The sequence below is a fragment of the Phaenicophaeus curvirostris genome, chromosome 1 (genome assembly GCF_032191515.1).
Source record: "Phaenicophaeus curvirostris isolate KB17595 chromosome 1, BPBGC_Pcur_1.0, whole genome shotgun sequence".
In the NCBI taxonomy this organism is placed as follows: Eukaryota; Metazoa; Chordata; class Aves; order Cuculiformes; family Cuculidae; genus Phaenicophaeus; species Phaenicophaeus curvirostris.
Window position 1 is genome coordinate 140,294,805 of NC_091392.1, and position 13,184 is coordinate 140,307,988.

Genomic DNA, 13,184 nt, shown 5'->3' on the forward strand with positions numbered 1-13,184 from the left:
ATCATCATTTAAAATTTATGATGTCATATGCTGTTTCGTGATTTGTTTGTAATTTATGCTATTTTCGTCTAACAATTTGTTGTTATCATTTTTGACATAACTGATCTTAACTCTTCAAATCATACTCTGTATGCAGGAAAGTATTGATAGCTGCAGTGTTGCATTCCAATTTGCAAAAAAATAAGTTTTGTAATCTACGTAACATGCAAAGATCACTGATTACAGAATTTTCTCAAAGTCTGATACTGAAGTTCAGTTTACAAATAAGATACAGAATAAGATAAATAATCAAAGCAGACTGGAAAAATCTAAAACATGCTTTAGAGACTTCATAAGATTCCAAATTGGAAAAAGATATTTTGAAGTTTTGGATTGTGCAAAGATTGTTCTTTTTTTCCTACTTTAAAGTAGTACTGAAACCTTATATTTAAGGCACTCTTTTTCAAGAAACTTGGGTAGTGTTATTACCCCAGGGTCACAGAAAGAAGAACTTAAACAAGGAGAAGCTGTGACTTCCTACCACTGTACTGTAGGTGAGAAAGAAAAATTAGACTTAAGAGTATGTTTCTGGACTCTTAATTCTGCTTGTGACATATTGATTATTCATTCTTTTTTCCTTCTTCCTTGCCATTGATCATTTGCTTGTTTATACTGATTTCATAGTGTACTCTATTCCTTGCAGAAATGATGATTTAGTAGGTACTGCCAAATATAACAGTGCAAATAGGGTATTTTTATGAGCTTAATATCATCACCTAATATGTAGGTTGAACTCAAGCTCCTGAATTTGAGCATTGAATTTCAGATCTTTTTTCTTCAAATTGAATGTATTTAACAGAAATTTGAGTTTGTGCATGCTCCCTTCTTGTGATTTCAGATTACAATATATATGTTAATGAAAGCAGAGTAAATTTCACTACAAACAGACAAGTCAAATAAATACATAAAATAAACTGATTCTTTTTTCAGTCATTCTTTTCACATACAATTATGCGAGGGCTTTCTTGTAACTTGGGCCAGTATAAAATTTCTGACAAATATAATTTTAAAATAGACAGAGAATTTAAACACAATACTGTATACACAGTATTTTATTCTCTTTTTCTCCTCTGCAGAAAAACAGGTCTTTCTCTGTCATTCTGTATATAAATGGTGATAATGTCTATTGATTTTTTTTCCTATAACCAGGATTAATAACACAATAAAAACTGTTCTTTATTCAAGTCTTTTGTTAGCTCTATTCTCCAGACTGATTTTCTAACCATCTTCTAAATCTTTACTGGTCTTGAAATCTTCTTCTTTAGATATGGCAAAATGTCTCTTAGGGGTCTTTCTGGTTCTAGGGAGTGCATCGACAGCATTTCATTGCTTGCAAATTATGTCAGCCACTTTTCTATGATGTCTTGCACCAGAGTGTCTGAATTCCTTCCCGAGGTTTTGGGCCATTTGTTATAACTGATGCTATCCTGCTCAACACAATGGATTTTGCTGAAGATTTCATGAATTAGAAAATTTTAGGATCTTTCACTTGGCAAGTGATCTGAGGCTGCCATATATGCAAGAAAACAAAGTAATGTACATTTTGTTATATTTTCTTATCCATTTCAAAGATAATCTGTGTCTTTCTTTGCTTATCCGAGTAATTTTTCAGGCATTGTGTTACATCAAATGTTACTTGGAGTCAAACTCTGACTAGCACTTTAGGTGAAGAAATGAATTTTAAATTGTTGTGCACAGGTCAAGATTCAAAATCTGAAGATAACATGTCATTTTCTACTGTCAAAGCAGATAGCTCAGCTCTGAGCTCTTTGGCCTAAGTTGTTATTCTACCATGGCTGGGTGGCAGTGCCTGTTATTGAAGCTGCTTGACTCTTCTCATGCTATGATCCTGTTTGCTGTTATGGATAGTTTTAAGAAGCTTTAACTATTTGCTTCAAGTTTTCCATGCCAGATGTTTCCCTTCGGCATGAATTCTGGGGGCAGAAATTTCTGTCAGAACAGCTCCATTCAGCCATATCCAAGAACAAGGCTAAGATGTAACACACTTTTTTCCCGTGCTAAGAAGTTCTGGCAAATTTTCCTATGAAGTCATCTAGAGGCCCTATTCTGGGGCTCAGCCATGCACACACGCAGACAGGGAAAAATATGCCTACAGTCGTAGATTGAAGTCTGAAATTTGGTCACTTTGGAACTTTATTTTTCTGTTGAAGCATTTTTCTTGCATAATCTAAGACTGCTGCATGACCATTATTATTCAATCAACAAATTGTGCATAGCCTTCACAAATTTCCTCTACTCTGCGTTATAAGATTCTCTCCCTAGAAATTATTCACAGGTATGAGCAGTTATCCCATTTCTTTTTTGTTCTACAGGGATTGTTTATACTGCCTTTGTCATGATCATATCTGAGTTCTTTCCATTATTGCATTAAGCAATGCATGTGACTTTCCTTAGGTGTAACTTGGTCTTTACATTTCTTCCCTCTCCCTGTGTGCTCAGTGCACAGTTTTGGGGAGCTTGGGGGCTACCTCAAAGGCATACACTGGACTGTGTTAGGTTTGGCATATTTGAGGTAGCATGTTTTTTTCTTGAGGAGTGGGAGTGTCCTAATTTTCTTTGGAAGTTTGTTCCACAAAGCCATGTAAACTTCCCCACGTGAAAAGTAAGCTTTATGATTACAAGGGAAAGTTCTGGTTTGCATCTGACGTGAACATGTTAATCATGGGTTTCGTCACAGATACTTATGTGGACCTTATGCAGGGTTAAAGTAATTAAATGCTTTTAAAATAAAAACCGGAACCATATTTTTAGGTAGTATTGGGAACAAGAGGCAGTTTTCATGAATTTGCTGGAGAAAACATTTTCCTCTGGAATTCTCTGTTAGCTCTAAGTTTCTTACAAGGCTGATGGCGCTATGCCCAGGAGAATTGCATTGTTTTAGTCTAGACGAGAGGTGACAAAACCATGAATAATAGAGGCCAATAATTTACACCAGTGTGGGCCAGAATATCTTGGCCAACTGGAGGTAGTACAAAGTGTTACTCATGAGTACTGCAATGTGAGAACTTAGCACTGAAGAGCGATCCAGGAACACTTGTGAAGGCTGTGAAGGAAAGTGTGAGTGTACTTGGCAACTGTTCCATGATGCAAGCTGTATGAAATACTCAACATTGTTGAGGTCACCTGTAATATTTTAGTGATGGATTATGCACTGATTGGGATCAAACTACAGGAATTTGCACTGCCCATTTTGGCCTTATGGAGTCAGTGTTTATAGGGATGGGGTTCTTGTTATCTAATTTTAGATATTGCATGAAAGGTAGTCATCTAGTGACTTCATGGTTACTGGAGAAAATTAAGCATTTGTAGAGTGTAATTCATCAGACCTGTATGCTTGTTGTCTAATACTTGCCTATTTCTCTGTGATTTAGAATTCAAAGTACAGATGAAGAGAATTCCTACCTCATATCTGTGTGGCCTGAGTTGTTAAATCTCTTCTGTTGTCTCCTTCAAAGATTCACTTTGATTTGCAGAGATTTAGTTCAGGAGAAGGGCATGTCATCATCCACTCCAAGTGGAAGAATGATTGCCTCATTCATAAATGTCCTGGGCATTTATGGAATACCCATTGGCACCATACTCTAGTTAAATCCTAGACTTAGTCTTCCAGTCAGTACTTCCCCCTAGCCCAAATAATGTTAGCACCACAAAAAAACCTGGAAATGTTTCCCTATATGTAAAATTATGTTGCCCTATCTTAGCTCTTCCCTTCAGGCTAGTAGCCAGCTTCTAACAATTCTTGGAATGGGCCATGCCCCAAGTCTGTCTGCTAATCCCAAAGATATTAAGTGTCCAAAAGCTGACTGTGCTTCTGAAAGTCATTGTATGATTTAGCTACAACCAGATGCTCTTGGCTTGACATTTGTCGTAGTTGTTTTCCAAATACTGAACTAATCGCACTCTTGCCTATGGGGTGTGATCTCTGGTTTTCTAGCTTTAGCCACCCATTGTATGGAACTTTTGACAAAACACGAGTCGAATGTCCACGAATGCAACCACAAAAATCTGAAAAATCTGAATTTTTCATTCTTTACATTCCTCTCCTTTCCTTCCAAGGACTGTGAAAAAAAAACTCTAGGCAACATAAGGAGAAGTTTATGGGGATGAAGGCAGATCATGATAATCTCAGTGATTTTCTTTTCCCTCGCAAAGCTTCTTGATCACTAAATCTGAGAAAGGAGTTTATTTCTACTCTCTGTTTTTTCTTGATGAATATTGTCCAACAACTACTTATCATAGGAAAGTGCATCATACAAAAAAAAAATCTCTTTTTTTAGTTTGGGACTGTTTTGTAGTAGAACTTCCTTACTCTTTTTCTTTGCGGTCAAGAGAACGTAGACTGTACATTCCAGCCACATCAAATTATTGAATTTGCTAAAAAAAAAAAAAAAGGCGTAAAAGTCAATAAAACCTGTCACTTCCAAAGGGACTTATTATCTGCCACCTTTACATTTTGACAATCTCCAGAAATCAGCATGGTCCATTTAGGCCTTCCCAGAAAGATCAAAACTTTCAGCAGAACAGAGTGCTTGTTTGTGGTTTCTCTTTACATTTGTTACTGCTTTTTGAAAAATTTGTAATGCTAACTGAGAAAAGAACCAGTACCAGCAGAGGTAGAATCCAGTTTGTTGGGAATGCCCCATTTTAAATCCTGTAGAAGACAGAATAACTCATATATTGAGATAGGTGATACCTCTTTCTAATCATATGCCTACACTCACAATTGCTGTGGAAAATCTTCAGAAAAGTAAAAATTATCTCCATTTTTAAGTGGAGTAAAGAGTTCTTAATGAAGAATTAAGGTGGTTCATTGTAAACCCCTGGGGATGCCAAAAGGTGAAAGGAAGGAAGATCCTTCAGTTTCACAATCTCAAAATTTGTCCTTATGGGGAAGCTTTTGCGAAGTAAATTAAGATTATGTTACCATGTTGTACAAATTTACAGCATGCTAGCTGGTCAACTGACTCCTTATGTAGACACGAGATTGCACTTCAAAGTAGAATAAGCTTGCACTCATAAGGAAATAAGGTGGTGTGGTGGCGTGAATAGGTACTACACATTTAGGGCTTCTTCATGATAGTTCAGTAACAGCCTCCTTCAATGGTCTGGAGTGACATGGAATTATCCCATGGTGAAATCAGGGCCCACACACTGACAAATGAATTATTCTGGTTTATTCTGGGGTCTGCAGGCTTTTTTTTCCGCTTGAAGGGAAGTTCTTAAGAGTTTCCTGATCCCACCTTTCTAGTTAGTGGAATGTCTGGTTGTGTGGCAGCAGTGTCTCTGTCAGCCTGCGAAATGGATGCCTCATCGTTGAACACAGACGGTGTGGAAGGTAAAACAAAAGCAAGTAAAACTAAAAAATACTGAAATAAAAGGGGTTTTGAAATAGGAGTGTATTTTCAAATACTTAGCAGTTACTACAGAAGTTTTATTTATAGTGTACTGTTGTCTTCTGAAAGGTGGAATAGAGTTCATGGAATAAGTATTAATTACAGTTTCTTTTTTGTGCTGTAATTATAAAATGAACCAGAGGACAGCAAAATTTTACTTTCATGAATTACGTTGCTGTTTCTCAAAGTTGTTTGTGTCTTTGCCATTAATAAAAAACTCTTTATCAGACAAAAGATCAAGGCTATGAATTTTCAGTGCTGAAACTGAAAAGCATCGCACAACAATGTCTTTCAGGTTATAATGTTCACAGGAAAAGGTTCTGAATTGGAAGGGTATGAGTGGGTGGAGAGAACAGCGTGTTCCCAACGAAGCATGCTTTGTGCAGCTGAAGCATCGTGAACCTTAACCATAGCATAGCAACTGAACTGTGTTTCATTATTTCTTCAAACTTCTTAATTCTTGCTGCATAATATGTAAGGTGCTAAGGACTGGTTTTTTGTTACTAAGGTTACATTGATATAAAACTGAAATTACACCATTGGTATCAAAAGAATTACATTTGACTTGGTTAAATAATATTCTAGTCTTGTATCTGCTTCCCCTTTCTCTCTTTTTTTTTTCAGTGGCAGGAACAATTAAATGAATGGGCTACAATGAAAACTTGTATAAAGATATAGTTAATATTAGATAGACTAGAAAGGATCATGCTATTGGTATAATACCAGTGAATGAACTGAGTGCTGCATTAGGAAACAGCTTTTGCTATCTTGAATAAGCAAAACAATTTCTATATGCAATGTAAGAAAGAAGAAAGAGCAGTAAAGAATAGAGACATGGCACACAAGCATAACTTGCATGAAATACATTCTCTGCTTTGCCACAGAACTTTTATATGTGGAATAAAATGATGGTCAATTCAGGGTCTTTGGAGTCATGTATTTCAAGACAGGTTTTCAGAAGCTTATATTAGGTATGATTATTAAAGAAAATATGTTCTTTTTAAAAAGCTCTGCTTGGAAGGGAGTTAGACTAACTGGTTAGACCATTTTGCAAAGCTGAAAAGAATAATTGTAGCCAGTCCTTTCTTCATTCCAACCTGGTGATTCTATGATTCTATTATCTGTTACAAGAAGTGCAGCATTCTGTAAGTCTACCATTCATATTCCCAGCATCTGTAGTGTGGAAGAATATTGCTGTGCCAAATCCAAACTTTTCTAATGCTTTTCCTGAGAAAGGCTGTATGTCCATGTCACACCAACTCACCTTGAGACTGGATTTGCTGCTAAGAGCTTTACACACTGCAGATGACTTTGAGCCCTCGGTATAGACTCCTTCTGAGACAGCAAACCTGTGATCAGTTGGTTTTTAATCACAGTAGAGGGACCTACACTTCTACTGGGAAAATGTATAGAGGCTTACAGAGCAGGAGGGAGTGAGGGCAACTGATCAAGAGTGATGGAGCAGGTTAAGACTGCACTGCTGCAAAGCAGGTGCAGCAAGTTGCAGGAAGCAGCCCATGCAGGCGAAATGAACTTTATTTCCTTGCAGCTCATAAGCATGCAACAGAAAAGCCAAGGATATCAGTGAGCTCCCTAATTTTTCTAGCTGTCTTCTAGGTTCTGTTATATGAATCAAAGGTCAAGGTAGGCAGTGAAAGGAGAAGACAATGATGCTGTGCTCTTCTGTTGGCAGCTGTGTGGCTCAGTGAGCAGATGGCCTCATAGTGCTGAACATGCCATTGCTTAACCTCATTCCCACCACATATGGTGGGAAATATGTGTGAACCACACCAAATAAATGCTAATGAAGGAAACTCCTTAGTCATCCATGATTAGTCTACATCAGCCTCAGGGCTTGGGCTGCGGGGCTGTATTTGAGATATGGGGCAGACCTGATATGCAATGCACCCTGCAGTCTCTTCTCATGTCTCCAAATGCACCATGGCTCTTTTTAACTCCATGATCTTAATTTTCTTCCAGCAGGAGCTAGAGGACAGCACAAGATGTTAGGGTCCTGGGCAGTAACTGGGCTTGGATTCACTGCCAGATCTGGGAAGCTCTCCCAACTCCCACATTTCAGACTAAGGCTATACACGTTCAAAATGGAGTTGAAAACATCTCTGATGTATGATACTGCACTGATAGAGCTATCACTGTGTACTGTGTGTGGTCTGATTTCAACTCCTCCAGCTGCTTCCTGACAGCTAAAACATGTTTGAAAATTGCTGCGGATGGCAGGGATGTTTTTTCTTTGATCGTAAAGCTAGCTGCATTAAAAGTGATCCCATGCCAAACTCGCTATATGTAGCACAAGACTTTTCTCAGGAAATATTTTGGAAGAAAAATCTTCATGCACTATTTTTTTGTTAAATGCCTGAATAATTAACTTACATGCTAGTGATCTATCATTTGTCATTAGGAAAATCTAATTTGTGATATCAGAGAATTGAAACAAAGCCAAGCCACAAGTATGTAACTTGTACTGTGTATCTGGGTAGTGTAGCTTATTTTGAGAGTATAATGGAAAGCCTTTCCATGAATACCTAATGAAGGAATAAATTGATACTTATTACAGTGGCTTATGCCTACCTAGTGAATAACCCAGTTTATAAAATGACCATGATCTTTAGGAATGTAAAAACATGTTTTACATGAGTTACAGTGAAACAGAGCCTGTCATTAGAAGGGGTGGATTCCATGGCTGTTTCACACCTCTTTCTTTCTGTTTCCTTTTTAATTTCTTTGTATCAAACCATCAGGATTCCTTTCTAACATTACTTGTTGTAGATGGACTGGGGAAACATTTGTCTAAAATGTATAATTTGGAAAAATTCTTTAATTATGTGTACACTAGGTATCGCTCACTGCAGCAAATTGTGATGGAAACAAGTGTTGAGGCAGGTGAGGGTACCTTAAGTTTACTACTGCCTGCTGCATTGTCCTGCCTATCATACTGCTCAGAGAGGAAGGCATGGACTTCAGGGTGGGTTTAGTACTCAGGTAGGAGTCAAGAATATCAGTTATCTCTCCACTTTGCAGCAGATGGCCTTGATCTCGAGCAAGGCATTTACTCTGTCTGTACCTCCACTCTCTATTAAATTAAGGGCAGTAATGCTCTGTAGATAGTGTAGGTATGTTGTTCTGAGGACAATTCAGCTGTCAGTTAACTGGTACTGGTAGATGTAACATTTTTGCTGGAAAATATTTTTTTGTGAAATTTCCATGCTCTGTTGGAAAGGACAAGAAAATTTTCCGGATTTTTTATTTCCTTCTCAGACTGCAAGTGGAGGCCAATTTATTTGGTTGATTTCATCGAGGTGAGCTGTGGAATAGTCTTCAGGAATGCAGTGAGTTACTACAGTCTCACTGCCTTTGAGAAGGAGTGTGGTGATGAGGGAGGCAATGTATTGCAGTACATTTCTAATTATGTTATCTGCATCCTCTGTTAGATACTACCATTCAATTAAGACTAGACTTTGTTATCGCCTGGTAATGGAATCATTTATTCTTACCATGAAAGAGCAGTATAATATTAGAACCGGATCACCTGAACAAAGAAACTGTGTCTCTCTCCCGACTTCTCAGCAACATTTAACATATGCAACATTCCTCCCTCTGTTTTTTTACTGATAGCCAAACGCTTAGCAATGTACCAAGAACCTGATTCAGAGGAAGATGAGGCAGCCCCAAAAGGAGGAACTCTATCCCAGCGTGACAGTATCTGCAGCCATCAGAGCATTAAAGTAATCCACAGAAGCCAGAGTACCAAAACCCACCGGCGCACAGGTAGCAGAGCTGAAGCAAAAAGAGCAAGCATACTCTCAAAGCACACTGCGTTCAGTAGCCCAATGGTAAGTCATGAGAACTAAATGCACTGCCCTATATCTTTTAGTATAACAATGTCCCAAAAAGGGAAAGGTAAAAAAATCTATAGTGCATTGTGTACCTCTTACAGACTTCATCTTGGCATTTTTTCTTCTGTATTCAGAGCTGTTTGTACAAAAACAGTCAAGTGTTGGCATAGATCTTATCTAAATACCTTCTCTGTGGGAACAAGCTAAAGGTAAAGATAATCTGAAATCTTTGTTTAAGTTATACCTTGATTTTGAAAAGAAAATTTATGCCTTCCATTTATCTACAGAAGCTGAGTATAGCATAAGGTTTGAGGTCAGGGATTCTAAATGTCCTGTGTAAGCCTCTTCTTCTTTTCATTTTGTCAGGGGATTTTAAACTTAATAAGTGCTGGGCTGAACACCATGTATTCCAGTTCTTGGACACTGTTGATGAACACCATAGGATAACTTTTAGTGTGATTCAAGATTACCAGTGGATTGCATATGTTTTGTTTTTAAAAAAAGGAAAACTTTCATATTTCATTGTGAATGTATGTCCTTACAGCTTTACTATGATTAAGATATTTTATGTTATTGTAGTTCTATAGAAGTTTTATATGAGCTGAAAAAGCCAAGTCTGTTCTATGTAGGGATAGTGCATTGTTGCATTGTTGACACAAATTCACCCTCAAAACAAATTACAAATAGATACAGAAAGATGCTGTTTGCACTGGTGGAACTTCTCAATTTCAGTCAAGAGTAATCTCTTTCAGTACAATTCAAAGTTGCACAAGGTTCTGTGGTTGCTCAGCTTCATCAGCTGCTGAGCATCAGCAGATAAAATTCTATTGAAGAAAGATCCAAATGTCAGTTTATCTTTGAATCTTTTATATCCCTACATCCTGCTATGTTAAGAAATATCAGGGCTTACTCTGACAAGAAATAAATGAAATAAGTGCAAAGTACTGATGAAACAGAGTGCAAAATGCTCTCTGTTCTAATTGAAAAAACATATGAATTGCTCTCAAATGTGTGGATGATTTTTGTTTTCTAACAATCCGAGATGGTTTCATTTTATTGTGCTGATGTAAGACAGAGCTTTGAATGTCATTGCTGTCAAATTTTCCATTATTATGTTCTCTGCAGTGTGCCACCCTTTAGTAATAGATAATAAATGTCCTGAATTGGACAAGAGAGAGGAAGGAATATTAGCATGTAACTCTTCTCTTGTCTGCTACCCACAAAGTAGATGTATATTGCTACTATAATTATCTTTAGTGAAAAAGTTGACAAGCTGGTTACTCACATTTCCATTTCTATCAGAAAGCTCATTGTTGACTTCTTATTGTCTAGAATGGGTGTCTTACAGTCCTCTCCACCTGCAGTCTATAATGTAAGACCACAATAAAACTCTTGACATTGACACTGCTTTGGACACTTTGATTGCTTCTTGCTGGTTTGGAAATTTACAGAATCATAGCTACTAATCAGTGCTGTATATTACTAGGAAAAGGACATCACACCTGATCCGCGTTTGTTAGAAAAGGTGAATGAATGTGCAAAGCGTCTGGAGGTCATGAGGAGCCACGAGCAGCCATTATCCCATCTGAGCCCAGAACTATGTGACATCTTTGACTTCTTCATCGCTTTGACTATATGTAATACAGTTGTGGTTACTGCACCAAATCAGCCCCGACAGAAGGTGGGTTAAAGAAGCAGCAAAAGAGAGTTCAAGCCTCTTTTGCTTTGATGTTAATTTGTCTTGTAAATTGAAGAAATCAAAACCTCGTGTTCTAGGAAGAAAGACCTAGAGCTAGTTGTGAGGCAGCTCTTAGAACCACTATGTGAATGAGAAGGTTTAGTTAAGCATTGATTAAATGCAGTGTGTCAGCTTATCTTCAAGGTAAGATATGCTGTCATCTACGGTTTCAAGATACTTCTCAGTTTGTTGTACTGTAACTTATTCACTTCAATAAATGTAAGTACTTGTATAAGTATATGTGGAAACTAATTTGTGAATGTTCTAAACTTCCCAGAAAAGAATATAAGCTGTCTGTGAAGATTTTGTATGGATGGATTAAATTAAGAAAAGGTTGAGACATTTTTGAAAAGTTTAAAAAGAGAATACATTTGAAAAACATCACTTAAAACTTTCAAATTATGTAAAAGATGCATCTTAAGCTCATTATGAGAAATAATGATTATTACTGCTCAAATTGGCTTAAACCACTATCATTGATGAATGAGAATTTCAAAAACACAATCCCAAAATGGTCTGTAAGACAAAAATGTAGAAGAATGTAGTATTAAAGCTAGCCAGCAGCTGGAATTTTTGTTCTAAAGAAAATTCTGAGGTTTGTTTCTGTTCCAGATTGGAATAAAAAGTGAACTCGTATGCAAAATGATGTGGGTTTGTGCCAGGGAAACATTTGGAAGATGCTCAGTTTCTGCTGTTTCAGGAATGCTACAGTGTTATACAATAATGTAATACATATTACTATGAATATGCTATTGCTATTAATAACATTGTACCTGCAAAAAGATTTAAGTGCTAAAACTGAAGCAAATGCTGCTATGCTAAAAGACAGTGGAAATTATTTATCTCAATATGTTCCTGTTGAAAATGTTATCGACATTGGTATAGTCTCATAAAACTTTGTGATACCACACTTTGCAGTAGAAAACTCTTCCATTAACTGCGTTTTTTCACTATCTTCACTGAATATGCACATAGAATGCCAATGTTTCCTACTAATAGTAGATTTTATTATGCAGTGCTGGTGGTGGTGCGACACTGGTAGTCTATCCATTAGTCACATCTCAGGAGGTGAAAGAAATAAAAAATTGTTTTAATGCAAACATACGTGCTTTCACACAAAGGCAGAATTATGAAATTATACAATTTTTTTTGTATAATGTCAGTTTTGTCCATGTTTCTTCCTTTTCTCAGAATACAAGTGCCATTACATTTTGTTCTTAGAGACATTCTCCACTTTAGCTGAAGGTGCGTAGACTGAATCTCTATGTTGGAATTGTTGTACTGATTTTCTTCATTTTTTGTTCATTGCCTTGGCTTTTACTTCTCAAGGTTAGAGATCGATTTGAACTAAAATCTCCGGTAAAAACCATTGAAGACTTCATACGAAGATTCACTCCAAGTCGTTTGACCTCTGGATCTAACAGCAGCAGTTCTTCTAGTCTAGCTACAAGCAAATCAATGCACAGATTTGGTTTAAGTGTGCTTTCTTGTACATCTACGGATAGCACTTTATTAAAACTGGAAGAGAAGCTGGCATACTCTGCACAGATGAATAACAATGGCTACAGCTCCCAGCAAGGCCGGACAGCTGTGGGGTGTGGACCTGAAGAAGGAGAACTCCGTTATGAAGCAGAGAGTCCAGATGAAGCTGCTCTTGTCTATGCAGCAAGGGCGTATAACTGTTCTCTGGTTGGAAGGCTGTCTGACCAGGTATCAGTGGAGCTACCTCACCTGGGAACATTAAGCTTTGAAGTATTACATACATTGGGCTTTGATTCCATCAGGAAGAGGATGTCAGTAGTCGTCAGACATCCTCTCACAGATGAAATAAATGTTTACACTAAAGGAGCAGATGCAGTTATTATGGATCTTCTTCTACCCTGCTCTTCAGGTACACCTCTTACTTACCTTTGTGGGAATGGGAGGGAGGTGGTTCTTGTTTACTGCTGAACAACTCATCATGTCTTATTGCTTTCTCCAGCAAGTAGACCTGCCTGCTTTGGTTGTGAATATAGGGAATGGTAGAATGGCAGCGGTCTCTCTTCTCTTATAATACTTTGCTATTATAGCTAATTTTCCGTGACAATTTACTGGTTCCTTACCTTACAAAAATGAGTGAAATTAATTTCTGTGCAAGAT

The 13,184-nt window shown here is 37.4% G+C and overlaps 1 protein-coding gene across 2 annotated transcripts in view; it reads left to right on the forward strand.

The window, feature by feature from the left end:
• ATP10A (ATPase phospholipid transporting 10A (putative)) overlaps positions 1-13,184 on the forward strand; it is a 115,229-nt gene that overhangs the window by 76,171 nt on the left and 25,874 nt on the right. For both annotated transcript variants that reach the window (XM_069876232.1, XM_069876223.1), the window contains exons 8-10: positions 9,087-9,304; positions 10,794-10,988; positions 12,375-12,936. In XM_069876232.1, the coding sequence (XP_069732333.1) occupies positions 9,087-9,304; positions 10,794-10,988; positions 12,375-12,936 (975 nt within the window). The remainder of the gene's footprint in view (positions 1-9,086; positions 9,305-10,793; positions 10,989-12,374; positions 12,937-13,184) is intronic.